Source organism: Penicillium robsamsonii (genome assembly GCF_028829455.1).
Source record: "Penicillium robsamsonii strain IBT 29466 chromosome Unknown utg000001l_segment0_segment0, whole genome shotgun sequence".
Lineage (NCBI taxonomy): Eukaryota > Fungi > Ascomycota > Eurotiomycetes > Eurotiales > Aspergillaceae > Penicillium > Penicillium robsamsonii.
The window spans coordinates 1,301,228-1,320,892 of record NW_026643219.1 but is presented as its reverse complement, the minus strand read 5'-3'; the positions used below and the strand labels follow the sequence as shown (position 1 = coordinate 1,320,892).

The 19,665-nt window shown below is 48.7% G+C and overlaps 9 protein-coding genes across 9 annotated transcripts; 4 read left to right on the top strand and 5 right to left on the bottom strand.

Moving 5' to 3' along the window:
• Positions 1-1,064: 1,064 nt before the first annotated feature.
• N7447_000540 (uncharacterized protein) lies at positions 1,065-2,357 on the bottom strand (the record flags this gene model as incomplete). The annotated part of the gene is made up of 3 exons (XM_057224816.1): positions 1,065-1,728; positions 1,909-2,248; positions 2,300-2,357. 3 exons carry the CDS (start codon positions 2,355-2,357, stop codon positions 1,065-1,067), a joined length of 1,062 nt encoding a protein of 353 aa, XP_057088832.1.
• A 562-nt stretch (positions 2,358-2,919) lies between these two features.
• Positions 2,920-4,056, bottom strand: N7447_000539 (GIY-YIG nuclease family protein; the record flags this gene model as incomplete). The annotated part of the gene is made up of 1 exon (XM_057224815.1): positions 2,920-4,056. The coding sequence occupies one exon, from the start codon at positions 4,054-4,056 to the stop codon at positions 2,920-2,922; it is 1,137 nt and encodes a 378-aa protein (XP_057088831.1).
• Positions 4,057-5,002: 946 nt separating this feature from the next.
• Positions 5,003-6,446, bottom strand: N7447_000538 (glycoside hydrolase family 71 protein; the record flags this gene model as incomplete). Its single annotated transcript, XM_057224814.1, has 3 exons — positions 5,003-5,576; positions 5,637-5,862; positions 5,918-6,446. 3 exons carry the CDS (start codon positions 6,444-6,446, stop codon positions 5,003-5,005), a joined length of 1,329 nt encoding a protein of 442 aa, XP_057088830.1.
• Positions 6,447-7,830: 1,384 nt separating this feature from the next.
• On the bottom strand, positions 7,831-9,048 carry N7447_000537 (protein MEMO1; the record flags this gene model as incomplete). The annotated part of the gene is made up of 3 exons (XM_057224813.1): positions 7,831-8,710; positions 8,762-8,830; positions 8,894-9,048. The coding sequence occupies 3 exons, from the start codon at positions 9,046-9,048 to the stop codon at positions 7,831-7,833; spliced, it is 1,104 nt and encodes a 367-aa protein (XP_057088829.1).
• An 809-nt stretch (positions 9,049-9,857) lies between these two features.
• N7447_000536 (uncharacterized protein) lies at positions 9,858-10,504 on the top strand (the record flags this gene model as incomplete). Its single annotated transcript, XM_057224812.1, has 2 exons — positions 9,858-10,014; positions 10,089-10,504. The coding sequence occupies 2 exons, from the start codon at positions 9,858-9,860 to the stop codon at positions 10,502-10,504; spliced, it is 573 nt and encodes a 190-aa protein (XP_057088828.1).
• Positions 10,505-11,287: 783 nt separating this feature from the next.
• On the top strand, positions 11,288-11,653 carry N7447_000535 (LSM domain-containing protein; the record flags this gene model as incomplete). Its single annotated transcript, XM_057224811.1, has 2 exons — positions 11,288-11,398; positions 11,456-11,653. 2 exons carry the CDS (start codon positions 11,288-11,290, stop codon positions 11,651-11,653), a joined length of 309 nt encoding a protein of 102 aa, XP_057088827.1.
• Positions 11,654-13,785: 2,132 nt separating this feature from the next.
• On the top strand, positions 13,786-15,513 carry phzA (putative serine/threonine protein phosphatase; the record flags this gene model as incomplete). Its single annotated transcript, XM_057224810.1, has 4 exons — positions 13,786-14,226; positions 14,304-15,143; positions 15,195-15,347; positions 15,484-15,513. 4 exons carry the CDS (start codon positions 13,786-13,788, stop codon positions 15,511-15,513), a joined length of 1,464 nt encoding a protein of 487 aa, XP_057088826.1.
• A 1,367-nt stretch (positions 15,514-16,880) lies between these two features.
• N7447_000533 (uncharacterized protein) lies at positions 16,881-17,129 on the bottom strand (the record flags this gene model as incomplete). The annotated part of the gene is made up of 1 exon (XM_057224809.1): positions 16,881-17,129. The coding sequence occupies one exon, from the start codon at positions 17,127-17,129 to the stop codon at positions 16,881-16,883; it is 249 nt and encodes an 82-aa protein (XP_057088825.1).
• Positions 17,130-17,854: 725 nt separating this feature from the next.
• On the top strand, positions 17,855-19,332 carry N7447_000532 (Proline oxidase; the record flags this gene model as incomplete). Its single annotated transcript, XM_057224808.1, has 2 exons — positions 17,855-18,462; positions 18,516-19,332. The coding sequence occupies 2 exons, from the start codon at positions 17,855-17,857 to the stop codon at positions 19,330-19,332; spliced, it is 1,425 nt and encodes a 474-aa protein (XP_057088824.1).
• Between the last annotated feature and the right edge of the window lie 333 nt (positions 19,333-19,665).

The window sequence follows — 19,665 nt, the reverse complement described above, 5'->3', positions numbered from 1 at the left end:
CATCCGCATCGCTGGCGCCCAAATGGGCGCCAGCATCCAATGAATGACCATGCTATCTTGACAAAGATTCAAGCATATCCGACCGCAGACTTAGACGAGCAGGCTCCCGGGTCTGCCCGTCCACAATAGCTGGCGATGTAGACCACTTGTTCTCCTGATCATCGATCACACAATTTCTGTCCTACGCCCAAATCACGACATCTCTCCGCACGATATCTTTCTATTTTCTTACTCTCTGAGATACCATACCCGGACTCTGCTTTCCCGACCCTCTTGCATTTAATATGGGTTATAACCGGGGCTTTTTGCTTAGGCTTTGCACGGCCATGGTGACAACGATATCTATCTTTCTCTTTTCTCAATCTTTATCTCTAATATCTTTGGGAACTGCCCGATGGCACATGTTGTACGAGTCACGGATGCAGCTATTTTTCTATGATGTTTACTTTTGCATGTCCTGGCAGGATCGCCACGATCTCTTTCCTTCTTATATACCTGACCACCTTTTTAAGGGTCGATCTCCTTTTAGTTCCTAGTGGGCTTGCACCACCCGTTCAATACCAATATTTCATTTTCTCATACAATACCAGATCAGTTTAATTATGATGTGCAATCTTCCCCGCGCTCTTGCCCAGTGGAGCCAAGTTCAAGTTTTGCCCCTGGCAACATCACACATACATAATCCTCTTACCCCTAAATGTCATTCCACAGTGTACAGTATACTTTCTACCTGGAATGAAGAAACCAGACACGATATCTGGATTCTGTAAGACACGGCACGTGTTTTATTTATAGGTTCCTGGTGGGTCCAGGGTCTCACTTGAATGCCCCGAGTATAGGGGGGAGGTAAGAAAAAGCTAGGAATTTCAATTATAGCATGCCTGGAACATAAGTAAATGCCCGAGTATGGGGCAATACTCCGATCCTAATATGTAGATCTGCAACGGTGCCAAAGACCGAAAAACAAGCAAGTGACGACCTTATGTTGTATAACATCAAGAGACGATCATTGCAACATCATGCATAAAGCACATCACACCATTGCGGATCTGGAAGCATACCTCTCACACCGCTGATATCCAGCAGTCTATGCCCCTCCGCCGAAGATCCACCCCTATGCGGTCCAATTCATGCAAATAATAAGACTGACCCTGAAGCCTCAGTTCCCAGCTACCCCGAGACCCAGAAGCCGTAACCGAATCAACAACGGAAGAAAAAGAACCAGAATCAGACCCCAAGCTCGTACAAGAGTCCTCATCGGAACTAAATCCATCACCGAACCCGAGATCCCTGATCCGAAACCGACCCCCACAATTGCCCCCATTAAGCTCCACAACCACATCATCCCTCTTACAATCCCAATCCCAACCCCGTCTCGAAACAGGCCGAACAACCATCCCCCTCAACGGCTCCAAGAACCCAGCCAATTTCTCAACAGGTTCGCTGAACCAATTGCTCTCTAGAATGAGCACAAATGACCGCAGGGACCCTAGCTGCGATACCGCGCGACATGTCTCGGCCCACTGTGCCCGTCCGGCGGACACGTACACGGCGCGTACGGAGTCTTTGCTCGGTAGCCAGTGGCCTGGGAAAGACCAGCGGAGCTCGATGGCGCGTATGCGGTCCCGGTGTTCTGGTGGGATCGTTGGGAGGAGGTATGGGAGGGTCCAGGGGTTACTGAATTCTAGAGTTGGGAGGGTGTAGAGGAGAGGGATTGACTCGTGGTATCTGGGGGTTCTTTTATTAGTATGGGAGTGGGGGATATGTGTGTGTAGCTGAAATCTCTCTGAGGGGGGTGAGGAGAGAGGTAGGGCATACATTGTACAATGTATATTTTACAGAAGTGTGAGTGGTAAGGGTAAGGGTGGGAGAAAGGGCATGGATATGGATAAATCTGTTCAACCATACATCTGCCGACAAGTCAACGCCAGACTCAGTAGCTTCACCTTATTCCAGCGCACGAGATCAGCGTCTTTGGCCGGCTGGGAGATGCCGGTGCCATGACAAATCTCGCATAAGTTGTTCTGGCGAGTGTGGCGCTTTGGGGGTGACTTCTCGAGTGCACATTGACATACCACGTGCCCGAGTCGTTGCTTGCTGCATTGGATGATGTGGATTCTTTGATCTGCCAGGACAAATCCCCAAATCATTAGCCGAAGCTCCGGTGATAGCCGAGTGAGGAGTCGGCTTTGGAGTTGTGAGGAGAAGGCTATTGTTTGGACACAGGGAAGTGGAGGGGGTTTGTTGCCTGTTTGAGGGTTAGGATATACTTGACAGAAAAGGAAGTGTAGTTGCTTACTCTGATATCGCTGAACCAGCACATCCTCCCAGGAGAAGACTCCTTTCGTACGGGCCATTGTTGATAGCTTTTTCCCCGCAAAAGTCAAAATTAAAAAGACATTGGCAGCGAGGTCAGTTCATAAATAGTGTCAGACCGTCATCTGCTGACCTCTATCGGGCACAACGGCGTTCCCGTCAATCCGGACGCCAAGTAGCCTTAAGGAGTTGGGCAAAGAGTCGGTGAAAAGATAAAGGAGTATAGGAATGAGGTATTTATGTCGGTATATATCCACGGGTATTTGCATAGCTATCTAAGTCTAGAAAAGATAAGGAAATGCGGGAAGAAAATAACTCGGGCTATTTGGAGATCCTCTTTAATGCCCTACCTTGATCTATAGTTAGCGCTAGTTACTCCATAGATGCTCAATGTGTCTCTAGACTAAATTTCATTCAACAATAGCAACTGATTTATATACATCTAGGGATGTCATTTCTATTTCAAGTTAACCTCATGGAGTAAATATTGAACTCCCCCTGCCGGGTGAGGCTGTATCTAAGCTGCCCATTTTATGACAGCGTTCAAGGTCAGGCTCATAATAGATGATAAATATACGGGGAAAAAATCACAAAATACAAGATTTATTCTATGCGAGCAGCAGCAAGGCGGGCAGAGAGACGCAAAACCCTTGAGTGATCTTCTTTAAACCCGTAATCAGGGTCGTCGGAGTTCGATTCGGAGATCTCTTCGTCAATAATCCTTATATCAGACTTGACAGGGGCCGGCTTAGAAGGTGTCGACTCCTGCGGTGGGGCTCCACCTGATTTTCGACGTGAACCTTTTTTCATTGGAGGCGGACTTGGGGTCTTGAAATCCATACAAGGGGGTGGTAGCGCGACAGTCTTGGTCTTAAAGTTGCCTTCCTCGTTATAAGGTGACCTATGGGCTTTAGCGAATTTAACCCACTTGTCGAAACTCTTCAATAGCGTTTCTCTGTTGACTTGGAGCCATTCCTTATGACTCTTATCACATCGATTGCATTTTTCCTTGAGCCGGTAATGCTTCAGGGAAAATTCGGCGATGATAAGTTGCTCAATCCGACGGACATAGGGTATGTAATCACTCGCCACTTCGCTGAACTCTTCATAGCACCGTCTGTGTTCGCCAAATCGCCGCTCAGGCTTTGTGGTATATCCGATTTTGAACATTTGTGGTTCTCGAGGGTGAGAGATGAGATAGATGTGCCCAGGGTTTCTGTCGATTTTTCCAAGGGGCTCGAGCAATTTACCAGTCACCTTGAATTGTACGCCGGCTTTGCCGCTTGGTGATGTTTTGGAGCAGAGTTCGAAGTCTGTTCCTGGCGGTGGAACAGAAATAGAAATGATCGATTCATCTTCTAAGCGCTCGACGAGATAAATTTGCAGCTTGCAACGCAGTTGATGTCTCTTTTCATCGTTGTACAGCTCCTTTAACCATTGGCTCTTGGCTTCCTCGGAATTTTGGCAGTGACGCTGCCGGCAAAGACAGGTCTTGATCAATCGCCCGAGGACCGCATTGAATCCACCATCTTTGTCGTGCAAGCTGTTCTCAGTGTCGTTAAGGATGGTAAACAAATCACCAAAAGATTCTTTCAGACGTTCGAGGTTGGCGTTTGCAATTTTATTGAGGCAGGGCTTTGTGTCGTCTTTGAGCTGCGCGCATGTTACCGCGGAGATGGTTCCATATGCTATCTCCAGTAAGTCTGAGAGATAAAGGAACACATTGGCTGGGGTGTCCATAGCTGGCTATATTATTCTAATAGTATACGAGAGGATAGAGCAAGTAGTAACGAGGAAGTAGCCTGGAAGTTCCGCGTGAAACAAAACCCGAAGAGGCTCTTGACCAACACGGGGGGAGGGGATTAACCCCAAGGTAAAGGCATTGAGAGTCCCCTCTTTTTAACCCGGACTAGTGCACAGGCTGGGCCTATCTCCCATAATGCATCGGATAAGGGCAAGTTGGCGTAGGACGCATTGATCTGTTAGTGACCTTCCTATTTTTGTCATGGCTGGCAGGGGTTATCCGGTCGTACCTGAAATAATTGGAGAATGTCGCGCAAAGTTGGGGACTTTTGGAAATTACAGGAATGTGTCGGAGAACCATGTGCATTAGGGTAGTGCGTTGACAAGGATCATCAGCCGTTCGATGCTCCGCCGAGGTCAAGTATTAGGCTGACCCAAGCCATACGCTGGCGCAGTAACTCAAAGGCATACTCCGCAGGATGTAGTTCTCAAGGATATAAGAAAGTCGATGCCTTACAAGGCGGATGAAAGGCAGAGCTTGTGTAGGCACCAACATTAACGAAAACGAGGTTGGGGGCTAAAAGTCCAAGTCACGCGTTCTCGAGGAAATCAACCTTGGGGAATTGAGATAGAGTGTACGCTCCTAAAAGACATGTCGATTCATAGTGTGATGAGATTGTGCCTGTATCTCAATGTCTCCATTTTCAAACAATACTCCGTATCTTGGCCATAGCGGTATTCTGACCTGAATAGATGCCTAAAAATGAGATCGTACATTGCTTTTACTAGCGTCTTGTATTGTATTGATGTTCTACAGGTGGTTCTCACTGAGTGAACCGGGCAGCTCACTTCGGTGTACTCCGTACATAGGTCCCAGACCTCAAGCAATAAATACAGCCCCCAGGGCCAGTCATGTTCTAACCCATACCATGTCCCAAGGGTATTAACCCAGAGTGTTAATTGGGGGCGTCACCTGCAACCCCTGGGATAGCATAGTCAACCCATCCGGCTGCAGCCGGTCAACACTGGACTCTGCCGGCAGAGTGCCCACATAAGCATTGAAGTTGTAGATGCCGCAGGCACACGTGTCGACAACATCTCTCAAGCTCGTCCCCGACAGAGCCTGAACCGTCCGGAAGGCGCGAGAGACTTTGAAACTCTGCGCGCCCACGCCCATCGGCACCGAGTGTGACCAGATCCCTGGAGCCGCGATGAACGTCTCAGTCTTATCGCCAGACTTTACCCGCACAGTTGCGGGATACTTCAGCATCGTGACGATGAAAATTTCGTCTTTCATCGTGTCGACGCCGTCAGGCCGACCGCAGGTGAAGTTGCCGCCGACGTCGTTGGGGTTAACTTGCATTGTTGTGTCGGTTGCGTCGCAGTCGACGTCCTTCGGGGTTGGCCGGTACCAGTAAACCAGCTTTTCTTCCTCTATGAATCTGATGGGCAGTCTTGACTCTGCTTTGTAGGCGGCGATGAAAGGCTTTGCCATGTCGAGCCATCCAGTGTGGGGCCTGCTTCCTTGTCAGTTGGGGTTTCCGTTAATCTGCTAGGGGGGGGATATCGCTACTTACATATCCATCACCCATTTCGAAGCACCGTCGTCTGTGTGTGGTGACGATAGTGGGCCGATATAGTGCGACTCACCATAGTCATTCCAAGTGAGGATCTCCACAAAACGAGGGCTGAGACGTAGGATCTCTCTCCACCGGTCATACCAGAGGAGATCAGAAGGGAACACCCAGTTCTTGGGGTAAGAGACCTCGCTGCCGAAATGAGTCGAGAACCAAGGCGAGATGGCTATTTATCAATCAGCAAATATACACAGAACAACCAACTTACTCCAACTACTCACGCGCAATGTATGCTTTCCCCTGAAGAGCATCCTCATAAACATTATCGCCATCTGAAACAGAAACCTCCTGCCCGTCACTGGGAGCTCTGTTGTTTCCATTACTATCCCAGCCCATCCAGTTCAGAGCGCCATCAATATTTTCGAAATCACCGTGACCGGGGTGGAAATTCGGCGCAAAGAAGATCTCGCTGCCGGCAGCCGATCTGATCGCACCGACATCGACACCGTCGCCCACAAATGACGACACAAAGACTTTTCCATCTACCAGAAGCTGCCCGGGATGGCCTGCATACTGCGCGATCTTGGCGCCGACTTCGATGCTCTGGCTGACCTGCCACCAGTGGAAGTCGAAGGAGATGAATACTTTCATGCCATTGTTGGCGGCAGATTCATAGGCATAGTCTAGCTGAACGTCGTTGTACGAGTCGGTGCCAATATTCAATGCAAAGGCGTCGATGCCCGCATCTCTCGCACGTTTCATATCATCGTCATATTCGCCGGCGCTTTGGCGGTTGCTGACGATGCCCATCTAGATAGCATTAGTATTTCTTATGTTGAGGGGTTTAAAGATGTAATAGATGTTTAACTTGCCATAAAATGACAGAAAACCAATTTATTTCCCATGTTTTGATCATCGTATGCAGAATCCATAATGCTGGTAGTGTAGTCGATCAGAGTCGGGGAAGCGAATGTGAAGGGAAATAGGCCAACCAGGGCCACGAATAGGTAGAACATGGCTTTTCGAGCGGTGAAGAAAACCAAGGACCAGCCAAGGAATATCTCCACTATGCCTAGCTCTAAATGTTGAAAATAAAAGGAATGAAGGAATGGAAGAATGGAAGATGTATCTAGCTAAAGGAGCGACTAGAGTGAGAAATGCAAGCTTGTATGGAAATATAAGACTTGAAGTAGAAAAGGTCTTATATGCTTTTGGCGCTTTGTTTTACAATGCCACATTGTGTACATTTAGGTCCACTCTTTGTCTGCATTGCTGGACAATAGATCAATTAGGCAATGAAGCCCTAAAGTGGCCTTCAGAAAACCAAAGAAATCCTGTTTACATCCCGTCACAGGGCTTGTCAGAGGGTCCTCGGCGCCTAGATTCCGACAGGGCTAGGAGGCCGAAAGATCCATTTCTGCGATTTGGTTAGTTGGAATAGAATGGAAGGGGTAGAGGCTGACAGTTACAGATACTCCAGGGCTGCCGGATTGGCTGAAGAACGCCTCCAACAGCCCAGCGGCTAAATTAAGGGACCTGAGGTGTTCCACGTTTGACCTTTCTCGATAACAGTGAAGAAATACTCCGTAACTTGACTAGAGCACTGACGTATTTCCGATAGATCTCATCTTGAAACATCTTATATCTAAGACATCAAAGATTTATTCATAAGGCAGGTGCACGGTGTATCCCCAAACTCAACCATCGACTGTGGGGTGCCTCGTCGTCAATATGTTTCAAGACCTCACTTAAAACTTTAAGGCGAGTCTGTCGGACCATTTATTGTTAACCTAGGATCTTCCTATCTTCTACTGGTGAGTGCAAAGAGGAAAGTCTCAAGAATTCCCTGCTCCAGGTATCCCACAGATATCTACCGAATGTCAGCCGATGACAATCGGGGTATAGACCCAGCGGTGGGTGTCTGCAATAAAGCCTGCCATGTGTCTAAACTAGGGATATAGGTGAGTGCTACAGTCCATCAAACGAAAGGAAGAAGTATCCAGGGTTCCGAGTGGACACGCGATCTTGAATGTTATATTGAACAAATCAAACCTAAGTAGTTTCTGGCTTTGATACTCATGATTCATTGATTCCAGCCTCCAGGGCTTACTTTAGCGATCATTGCTGGAGCCAACCCCCTTATCCGAGCTAAAAGGAAAGAGCCTCTGCCATAAAAGGCATGTGATGGACCATATCAAAGGACAGCAAATGCAGATACATAGCTCACCGAGCTGTCATCGATATCTTCTACATCTGAGCTACGCTCATATCGCAGGAAGTAAAAGCGTCCTTCCTGCTCGGCTGCTTGATTTGCTGTGACGATTTCCAGGGCGGCCATGATTACCCCGATCGGATGGCGTCCGCATACTGTGTTACCCGTGCGTTCAATAATGTCGAGGAAAGACTTTGAAGATCCAGTCGTGATAGCAGCCATGGTAGCTATGTCAAATGCTGAGATACTCTCGTGAATGGCAGGTCCACGACTTGAGATGCGATCGCGCTGCCGCAAGGAGTGACCAGTTGAAGCCATCTCAAAGGCCTGGGCAACGCTGCTTGTATCCATACCGGGTTGTGGAAGTATATCACCCGATAGTGGGAGTTGTGGCCCTGGCCTGGGAGCCTGTGGAATATAGTATGTGTAGCGGAATCGGAGACCCCAGTGGCAGAAATCTGAACTTATCACAAAGGCGTTTGCCGGGTCCGCTAGGTAGGGAGCTAGGAGGGCGCCAAATGCTTGCTCTGTCGAGCCTGATGTATTTCCGACCATGATTGGGACTAGAGGTGGGTATTCAGAGGTTGGACAATCTGGATATTGGAGCTGGAGCAAACGGTGGATGTAGGGGAGGTGCATCTCGATGCTGTGCTCGTCTTCATCGACCGAACGCGACATAGTTGTGAAGCTGATCTTTGCCCCGTTCTCTCTGGTTGCCTTAGTTTCGAGGAGCTGGGCAATCAGCTCGGTGTCTAGTGGGAGGGGTTCATCGGATAGAGGGGTATGGTAGGAAGTTAGCGTTGGAAGAGCCAGTGTTGCGAGCGAGACATGGTGTGATGGTCCCAGAATAAAGATTCTCTTCCTATTTGTGATGTTAGAGGGGTTTCATAAAAGAAACGGGAGATGTGCCCACGCTTTGGATAGATCCAGCGCCTTGTATGCGTAGGCTGCGCAAGGCCCCGAGTACGAATAACCCGCATGCCTATTCGATTAGTATGTTTGGCTCTGGATAATGTCATATGCATGATGAGGGTCTCAGGCATACGGTGCGATGATCACTCTGGCTCCTGGAGTTGGCAGCGAGCCGACCTTCTTTATCGTGTCTGGCACCTGCGCCAGCCAGCCATCCAGCTGACGGGCCAGGGTTCGGGCACTATCTGAGTACCATGATCCTGAGTGAGAGGGCTGGCGAGATGGCATGGTAGGGTTTGAAAAGGGTCAACATCAAAGTTGAATGTGAGAACTCGGGAAATGGTTGTCTACAAGGTGAAGCTCTCTAGAGAAGTGGGGGGAGCGTGGTGGGGATCCCGCTAGGCACGCCAATTGGCATCTTCAAGATATTAGGAGATATCCATGGATACATTCGGTATATATTTGGATTTTCTCTACTTGGGAAATACAGAGAAAGATGGTAAATATTTCCTATGTGAGTTGCTAGTCAACTTCATATTGTGATTTCTACATTTCTTTCCATTTGGACACTCGAAAGGTACATGTACCTATACCATACAGCACCAGTAAACCAAGTTAACGGGACGAATGCATGGAAAGCAGTAACTGTTTATAAAAACGTCAAACGAAACAGTCATCAGGAGTTCGTTGCATAAGCCTGTATATCTGATGCTGGAAGCAGTGTAGTCTTGGATACCGAAATAATAATCGCAACTAAGGATAGTTCTATTGCTTAAGCAATTGCATCTTTGTCCCTTCGAGTAGGTTCATTGGTATTAGAAGTAGTCTGCTTCTTTTCTGAAAATGAAGAGCTCCTAGAGTTCGTGGAAAGTTGTGAGCATCCCAGATACCCATATTACCCGTTTTGGCTTAGCCCGACGGAATGCAACGCGAATCCCGGAGATGACGCGCCCAGACTGTGTTTGCATCGGTCCCCGTCTCAATTCCTCACACCTATCTTTTTTTGTCATTACTACCCCCAAGCGACTTTTTTTATATACGCGATTACATCTACACACCCCCTACAGATCCATATCCCTATATACCAAATTTATAAAATGTCGCTCAAGCGCAAAGCTTCGTTCACAGCTCTACCAGCCAGTCCATCAGTTCCGGCCCCCAATGAATGGGGCATGGGAACTGGGAGCACACATCTCCACAGTCGGACGCGAAAGCGCTTCAGAGACGATCGTCCCAGTGACCAAGTGATTTACGGTAAGTGCCTGGCCTCGCCCTTGGGGCACTCTCCCTTGATCACATCGACGTTCAACCTCGCTGACAGCTAGCAGAGAACACCCTAAGATGGATCTTCTCTGCCCAAAAGCAGCAGGAGTCTGCACATGCTACCGATATGGATACAATGGACTCGGAGCCGACCCTCGAAATACCAGAAGCCGTTGACCCCCGACAGCAAACATTACACCGATTCTTCCAGCAAACACCGCAGCAATCATCGTCTTTCCGACCATCCCGTCAAGCACTTGCACCTCGTGCCAATGAGACCGCCCTCACTCAGGATGATCTCCTGCGTCGACAAGCGTTTAATCATATGAGCTCCGGAGACAGTTCGAGCGAGAGCAACAGCCCCGGATCCAATCAGATGGGTGCTGATGTGGATATGGATATGGACATGGATAGCACAAGTGGTAGTGATGGATTGGTTCAGGCGCCCAAGAAATGGGTAGGAGGAATGGCCTGGATGTAATCTGGTTGTGCGAGTCCTTCTATCATTGCGCGCTGGTTGTTTATATCTGGAGAGGCTATCATCTCCGTTCTATCTATTTCGTGATACCTATTGGGCTATTTGGGCAAGGTGTTACTGGATAATTATATTTCCTTGCTTTTCTTCCTTTCTCGAAAGGAACAGGGGATATTTTTGGTCTTTGGCGTTTTTGGAAGCCTGGGAATACTTGAGCCCCCAAGGTTTTGACTTATAATGAACATTCCCATACATCGCCTGATGCCGAGCTTAATTCAATGTTCCAGTGACTTCCGACTTGATTTGCAGACTGGGCAAGAGTGCGTCATCATTGATCCGGCCCTATGTAGCGATATTGGGGTATTGTGATCACTTGCCTATAATGGTAACCAGCTCGATATAGTACTAGATATACATAAATATACGTATAGAATAAGGCTGGTAGCTTATTTTAAGCACACTGACTTTTCGCTGTTTAGACACTTTATAGCTCTTTCCACATTGTCCATAGATTTTGGCGTGATGGCTGTTATGGACCCGCTCCATTAGCCCAATGTGGCCTCAGGCAATGAAATTGTTTGCCCACCCCACGTCGTCCCTCCAATTGAATGACAAGGCCAGAGGAATCTCAAACCACAAGAGAAATCACTTAACTCTACCAAGCCTCCGAATAATCTAACACTGTCCTTCCTACCTCGGAATCATTTTCAGCTCGGCTACCCTCAGACTTCAACTCCCCCGCACATTGGAGGTTCTTTGCCTGCTGACACGAACAACCCACCAACCACAATGGATCACGATCAGTCTGTTCAGTACTTGGAAGGGCTTTTGGGTCGCACACTGCGGATCCATACCACAGATACTCGCATGTTTGTCGGGCTTTTTAAGTGTACCGACGCGGTAAGCATTCAGCTATGAACTACGCATACAGCGGTACTGATCGAAAACTCTCGATAGGACCGAAACATCATTCTCGCCAACTCCTTTGAATATCGTATGCCCACCACATCTGCCGTACAAGCTGCCGCAGACAAGGAGAGGGCGTGGGGAGAAGGGTCGGAAGCAAAGAGCACCGTCAAAGTGAACATGACACACCGGCTGATAGGCCTCATTGTGATTCCAGGACGACACATCACGAAAATAGAGCTGGAGTAAGCCTCGATCGGGTTTCAACTCGGGCTCGTATCCACGAGACCTTCATTTTCCCACCTGGGGATCGTTCTCTACTCTATTCTCGAATAATAAGGCTAGCTCTGCTGCCCCGCAGTACCAAGCAGTGGCAATCACGTATTGCACCCACCCACGCGATATGCAGCAGGAAAGGCCCAGTTTCTGCCCTGCGCCCACAATTACCTGGTCCCTGCTTTTCCACCAGGAGTTGAGTTGGACCTGGGGCTGCCAAGACGAGGCTTTCTTGCAGCGGCGCTCGCTGCTCCTTCAACAACGTGGTACCGGGATCACAGCAGCTGCATCGCAGCGCCTAAGGTAGCTTGATCGACAGGCATGCTGTCAAGCGAGAAAGGGAGATGATTTGTGGCAGGCTTCCAGCTAGGAAGGGGTGAATGGAGGGGCAAAAAAGCGGTGTCTCCGCCACACCTATCCCTTGGCATGCAGCGTGGTTGCTTTCGTGCAGAACTAATACTATCTGTGGCTCCTGTCTGCTTCCGCTACGATCAGATCATGGGGCCAGGGTGTATCTTGTTGCTGAATGGCCTCTACTATTCTGTAACCGCCTTCCCTTGTTGGAAGTATTTGCAGGAGGCTTACGCTCTACCACGCAGCAACATATAACTTTGTGATGTATCATTATGGTTCCGAACGTGTTGTCGAATCCTTGAGTCGAGTGGGTGCTGCACTTTTATCTCTATCGCTTCTCATAGGAGACGTGCCCCAGATGGCGGGGTCCAAGCTCTGTATAGATTCCCTTGCGAATAATCGGGTAGGATCGGAAAAAATATTTCTTAGTTTCCGACTGGCTCTGTAAATTCATTTGTGATGGCCTCTTCAGGTGGCCCAGATTCAAATGTAAATACATGTGCGTTGTAAGGAGACCACCATCGCTTATCAAGCGCTAATAGTGGGGGTTAAAGATGACCAGGCTTTACCTAGATTATGAAGTATATCGGAGAGAAATTCAGGGCTCTACAGTATTAAAAAACACAGACAAAGAAGATATTTCTTAAGAAAATTGTAGTGTGAAGCTATAGAGAGAGATATACGTGTGTGTACAGGCGTTCAATGGAGATATCTGTATTTAAATGCGTAATAGTTTTTAAAACGAAAAAGAAATCAGAAATAAAAATAACCTTTTGAACCAAGCTGATGAATATTCACTATAAATCCTATAAAGATGAGAGTCCAGACTCTCGATCAGGCAACTATCTGTAGTTATAGCTCGGTCTGAGAGATAATCCGGCTGACCTCATCCATATCCCCGATCGAGACCGGGCCCAAGAAACAGAAGCAGCCACTTTGTACCCGTCAAGTACCATTTCGCTGTATTAGCGGTGGCGGAGTACTTTTGCCTACCTTTCAAGTTCTGACCTTAAATCTTGACTTCCAACTTTCCTCTTCCCCTCTCTCTTTTCTTGTTTTCATCCTTGCTGCCCTTTTGATATTCCCCATTGGATTCTTTTTGAGGTAAATTGTTTCCCCCGGGGTCTCCGCCTGCGGCCTATTATGTGGGAGTACCACCCCGTTTAAACACCTCGTACATAATGACGCATTCCTCCACCCGCAAACCCACCATTCCCAGTCCTGTTCCAAGGACCTCCCTTGCTTCATTTTTTTAATTCCTTTCTCACTTCCACATGCCACCTGAGTTTCTGCGGAGTTAGCCCTGCAATCCCGCACCTGCATTGTCTCGTGCAAGAGGCTAACTTTCTGTAGAGCTTCAGCTTCTCACCTTGGAGCTTTCCGCTTTTTATCTTTAGCTTCTCGCCATTCGAAAACCCTTCTGCATCAAACACAAAGCCCCTGGCTTTCTACATCCTCACTTTGACCTCGCTGCCTCGCCTGTTCGCCTTGTAACTGTGCTCACGTCTCGCACTTGCCTCCGCCCGTGTGTTCACTCAAGGTCTCGACCAGGTGGATTAGTGTTAATCAATACCCACACAAACCACTGCGCATTCTTCGCACAGACTCTTCAAGCTTTTTGTAATATTGCAGAAGCTCGGGCCAACACATTCCAGCAACACAACAGGGGTTTCTCGGCATAACAGTTTGAACTTCCATCGTTCGTGCGATCATCTCAACTCAAGCTTGGCAGTTACCCGAGCCTTTTAGTGATGGGTCAGTCGCATTCCAAGAGCAACGCCTCGGGCGACACTCTGCAGTCCTACCCTTCGTTTTCCAAGACCGACACCAAGGAGTCTCTCCGCTCGTTCCGCGGCTCGATCCGATCGAAAATCCCTGGTGCTCGCAGCTCCGATAGCCCTCGGGGCTCCACCACTGCTCTCTCCCGGACTGAGAGTCAGACCGACAAATCCGATGCTGGATCCCTTAAGTCAGTCGGAAGTCGCCCTGGCTCCAATGCCGGCCTCCCTCAGTCGCCTGGTTCCGAGACCGCTTCGCGACCCGGCTCCCCCCAACCCCCACCATCTCCCTCGCTTTCCACCAGTTTGCAACGAGGCCACAAGGATGTGGACGCGATGAAAGAGAGCGGCGAAGTCGACCATGTATCAGATAACCCTCCCACTGGTGGCCCCCCAACCGGGGCCTCCGCGGTCGTGGGTGAATCAATTCTGATGAAGCGAGAGAATCAACTGAATCCCATTCTGGATTTCATTTTGAACGCCCCCTGGAGACTTCAGGATCTCCCGGTATGGGTATGGGTGCTTTGAAATCCATTGATTTGGACGACATGATTTCGCGACTCCTAGATGCTGGTTATTCCAGTAAGGTTACCAAAACAGTCTGCCTGAAGAATGCGGAGATTACCGCCATCTGCACCGCCGCTCGCGAGCTCTTCCTATCGCAGCCTGCTCTGCTGGAGCTGTCGGCTCCCGTGAAGATTGTCGGTGATGTCCACGGCCAATACACTGACCTCATTCGACTATTCGAGATGTGTGGATTCCCTCCTGCTTCGAACTACCTTTTCCTGGGTGACTATGTCGACCGAGGCAAGCAGAGTCTGGAGACAATCCTTCTGCTGATGTGCTATAAACTCAAATACCCGGAGAACTTCTTCCTACTTCGAGGAAACCATGAATGTGCCAACGTTACCCGTGTTTATGGGTTCTATGATGAGTGCAAGCGTCGTTGCAACATCAAGGTTTGGAAGACCTTTATCGATACCTTCAATACTCTCCCGATTGCTGCGATTGTGGCCGGTAAAATCTTCTGTGTTCACGGTGGTCTCTCTCCTAGTCTTTCTCATATGGATGACATTCGCGGCATCGCTCGCCCCACTGACGTGCCGGACTATGGCTTGTTGAACGACCTCCTGTGGAGTGACCCGGCAGACATGGAGGAAGATTGGGAACCAAACGAGCGTGGCGTCAGCTACTGCTTCGGAAAGAAGGTGATCATGGACTTTTTGCAGCGTCACGACTTTGACCTGGTTTGCCGCGCCCACATGGTGGTTGAGGATGGATATGAATTCTACCAGGATCGCATTCTGGTGACTGTGTTTTCTGCACCCAACGTAAGTTGTCTTCTACTGTCTTTCACCCAGACTCCTACTGACCATTTACAGTATTGCGGCGAGTTCGATAACTGGGGCGCTATTATGTCAGTCTCCGGCGAACTCCTTTGCAGCTTCGAACTTCTCAAACCCTTGGACTCGACTGCCCTGAAGAATCACATCAAGAAGGGCCGAAACAAGCGCAACAGCATGCTGAACAGCCCCGTAAGGAACCCCCCTTTGCTATTGGATTTTCCCCCATGTGATCATTGCTGCATCGTGCAACACTGCCGAGCGTTGTTCTTGCAAATTACGCAGATACTGCACCCCGTATCTTGAACGAATCGCTAACGAATCCCAGCCTGCGGCGGTATCGGCGCAAAGTTATTAGTCCCCCCCCTCTGATGGCCCTACATTCGAAATTGATATCATCTCTTGCGATCTGTCAGCGATCTGTCATCGCTGTCATGGTCTCGATTACTCTGACAGTCGTTGACCGGCAATGAACACGAATTTCATCAAACTAGCAGCGTGGTAGCCTATCCTTTGTTTGACAATGGCTGATCACTGAAACCGCTCTGCCACCACGGCTCTCGCACCAACTTCCGGACCCAACCTCACCCGGTATGGATGCCCAAAATGAAGCTTGGCGCAGATTCGAACCGGATTCATCTGACCGGTCCGCGCATCGAAGCCCTCCAGGCACCGTAACATGCGTAGACCCGCCGATGCCAAATTTACAGACTCAATGGAAAGACATACTCGAGCAAAGGCACGTGGAATCTCCATAGGCAACTTTATTGTCGCCTAATTAGGCTCCAGCTCATAATGCAGATGCGTCCAGACCATGGCAGTTTTCTTCGGCCACTCCAAAAATCATAGCTATGTATCTCTACATGGCTAGGATTACCAGGCCTCTCGTTTCTGGTGTGGCATTCTCTTGCATGTACTTACAATATCTCTACTCTTTTCTCTCCCAAACAAATGGTATTTCTTGGACATCATTCAGCTATCTTCCTTTCTTCCGGACGCTCTTAGTCTATTTAAAGTGAGTAGGATCTTTAATTTATGTGAGATCTTTCCTACTGATCGTCTAGCGAAGTTGCGTATTTGGCTAGATGAACCAAACCCACACCGCTACTAAATGCCCTCGTAACTTGACCCAAAACCAGTCAAACAGACAATGGAATGGATAATTGATTCTCAGTAAGAACTCTGTACACCCAATGCCGACCAGTTGTATGTCTAGGCCTCGGGACCACCTCCCGACTAGCCTCGGCAGCTCACCCGTCTTTGTTGAACATTGCCTTTAAGCACATGCAATAGTTGGGTATTATGCATCATTGGCAAAAATTGGGCTTGGTTTACGCCTTTGCAGATAAACAAAGCTTTACTAATGATACCTAGTGTCTCACGTAAGTAGATTCGTATGTTTAATATCTAATATGGTCGAAGTCTAGGGCTTCTTCATATACAAAACCATTCTGTGATAGACCATTGATGAATGTCAGGTAACCAAAACCAGAGACTCGGTCCTCAATCAGGTTTCCTTACTATTTTCCTGCATTTGACGCAACCCCAGCCGAACGAGCAACATATTGAACCTGAACCCTAACTCCCGCCGCAAAAGGATCCGGATCTATACTCTGATCCAAATTCCCCAAAGCATGGTTGACATCACGATGTTTAGCCTCATCAGCACGCACATGCAGCAGCAGTGAATGCATACAGCGCTGGTCCCCCAGCATCTGCCAGTGCTTAATTGCCATCTCGGGGGGCCTGCAAGCTCTCCCATCCAGGCTGACCATTCTCGGGGTCATTGATTGTCTTCGAGTATGTAATCACAGCTTCTTCTTCTTTTAGATATCCCACAAAGCCATGGCATATCTGAGGCGAGATGAGATATGCGAGGGGAAATCCGCTGAAGAACACCCACTGCGCGCCGAGGACTTTGAGCCGTATTGTTGGGCCTGGCTCGGCAAGCGTAAGGAAGGTTAGGAGGTGCATTCATTCGCTGTAGGCTTCTTAAAGGAGAGTTTCTGTCTTGTATCTTGTGAGATGATGATCCTCTTTTGTCTATAGAAGATGGCTGGTATAAGGATATTTTCGAGATTCTTGAAGACCGCTGGTTACGGCTACTAAGTATGCCGCTGTTGAAGCGAGAAAGTATGCGCTCTAGTCATAATCTCTGTTCTATTATACGGTCTTTTACATTATACATCTCGTGTGGTAGCGATAATCTGTCCTTTCATGAGATATCCCCAAAGGATGCAGTGAAGATTGTACATAAACCTTTCCATCATGCCTGAAAGATATCAGCAACCCACACAGTATCATGTATAACCACCGGACAACACACACTTCAGTCTATCTTTGTGTCATTTGATAAAAAACTAAATAGGCGTTGTCGGTAGGCTTACCGTTAATAACATGGGCGAGCAACCCCGCCACCGGCGAGTCTCCCGTACAGGCATCCCACGAACAGATTATCTGGATTGCCAATAGGACCAGTGCTCCAAATAGGTTTGCCGGGTTCCATTACTCTTTGTGGAGATATTGAGCAGCAACGATAACCACCCCGCATGGTGGTTTCATCAGTTATCAAACGCACCGGGCGGTTGTCCGAGATGCTATCTGGCTCTGTACGATGGGGACAGCATTGAAGGATAAAGGAGCCGATCCCTTCGCCTGAGTTGACATGAACAGAAATTCGAAATCATAATCCAAAAGAAATGGGTACATTACTTCCTGGAAGGCCTTTAACCGCTTTTGCGCGATGCACTCGGCCAACGAGTAATGTGAATACCTCACGATTTACCTCAACATTGCAGGCACACGCGCAAGTGAAGGCTGCTGCAAGCTCCTTACTACCACCTCTCTCCGTTTTACCCACGCGTGTCTTGCTCAGATCTCTGCTGGTCTCTACCATATCGTCGAAGAGATTCCTCCTCATTCCAGCGCTTTCGCTGTTGTCCTTCCTTTCCAAACCTAACAGGATCTGGCTACTTGATGTGGATCGGAATCCTATTCTGCATGGGATATTGAAGAAAACGTTCTACAATCAATTCTGTGCCGGAGAGAATGGGGCAGAATGCAGATCCACTATCCGGGAAATGAAAGACATGGGCTTCCGCGGTATGATTTTGACATATGCTGCTGAGACGGTATTTGATCATAGTACTCAGGCTCAGCATGGACAGGGAGTTGCTGCTTTGGAAAGCGAGCACGGGGATGTGTCCACCAATGCCTCGGTCTATCAATGTCCCAGCATCGAAGCTTGGCGGGAAGGAACAGTTGAGACCATCTACATGACAGAGGCAGAAGACTACCTCGCAGTCAAGTAGGTTACTCGGAGCCCACCATTTCAGGGAGTAACAACTGACCATTTACAAGGTTGACAGGAGCTGGCGTCAAAGTCACCGAGGCTTTTGCCGCTGGAGAGTTACCCCCGCAGCAGATGATGGATGCGCTCCATGAGGTCTGCACCACGGCCAAGGACCGAAAGGTTCGCATCCTCGTCGATGCCGAGTCTCAGCATTTCCAAAAAGGTATCTCACGGGTCGCGGTGGAACTTATGCGCAAATACAACCGCGACGGTTATGCTACTATCTACAATACCTACCAGGCCTACCTCAAAAGCACACCAGTGACACTGGCCAATGATCTCACTACGGCAAAAGAAGATGGATTCACTCTCGGCCTCAAGCTCGTGAGAGGCGCATATATGGCCACGGATGAACGGTCCCTAATCCACGACACGAAGGAAGACACCGACAACGCATATAATATGCTTGCCCAGGGGGCGCTCAGAAAAAACATTGGAGAGTTTGGAGACAAGGGCAGCCGCGACTTCCCCTCGGTGAATCTCTTCCTGGCCAGTCACAACAAAGAGAGCGTGGTGGCTGCCCACCAGCTCCATAAGTACCGTGTCATGTCTGGTTTGCCCACCGTGCCTGTGCGTTTTGCGCAACTCCATGGTATGTCTGATGAGGTTAGCTTTTCGTTGCTTCAGATGAATGATGGCGATGGAACACCAGAAGTTTATAAATGTTCCACTTGGGGAGGTATGGGTGAGTGTCTGGCCTATCTTCTTCGTCGGGCAATTGAGAATCGTGATGCTGTTCTGCGGACGGATAGTGAGTATCGGGCGTTGAAGACGGAGGTTTTTCGGAGAGTGAAGTCGGTGTTTTCTCTTTCGCCACCTTCATAGCGTAACAAATGATATATGACTTTATGATCTGCATGACCTGGTGGTGTATATTTCGGTTTAGGTAAAGATCTGCATCTAGTCGGCGATCTCGGGGACAATGTTATTCTGATAAGCACCAAAAGTCGGAGGCTTTCTGGAATAGAGGAAGCAGTGGGAATCTCGAGGGGTTGTTCTGATCAGCACCTGATCACCTTTGTGATGCTCATTGATTTTCCTAGTTATTGTAGATAACATATCGCCTTGAAGCTGACCGCAACGATGACGTGACGATGTTATGGAGGTCAAGGATGTTCCGTATGTTTCACAGGGCTCTTATCAAGAGTGTTAGAACTG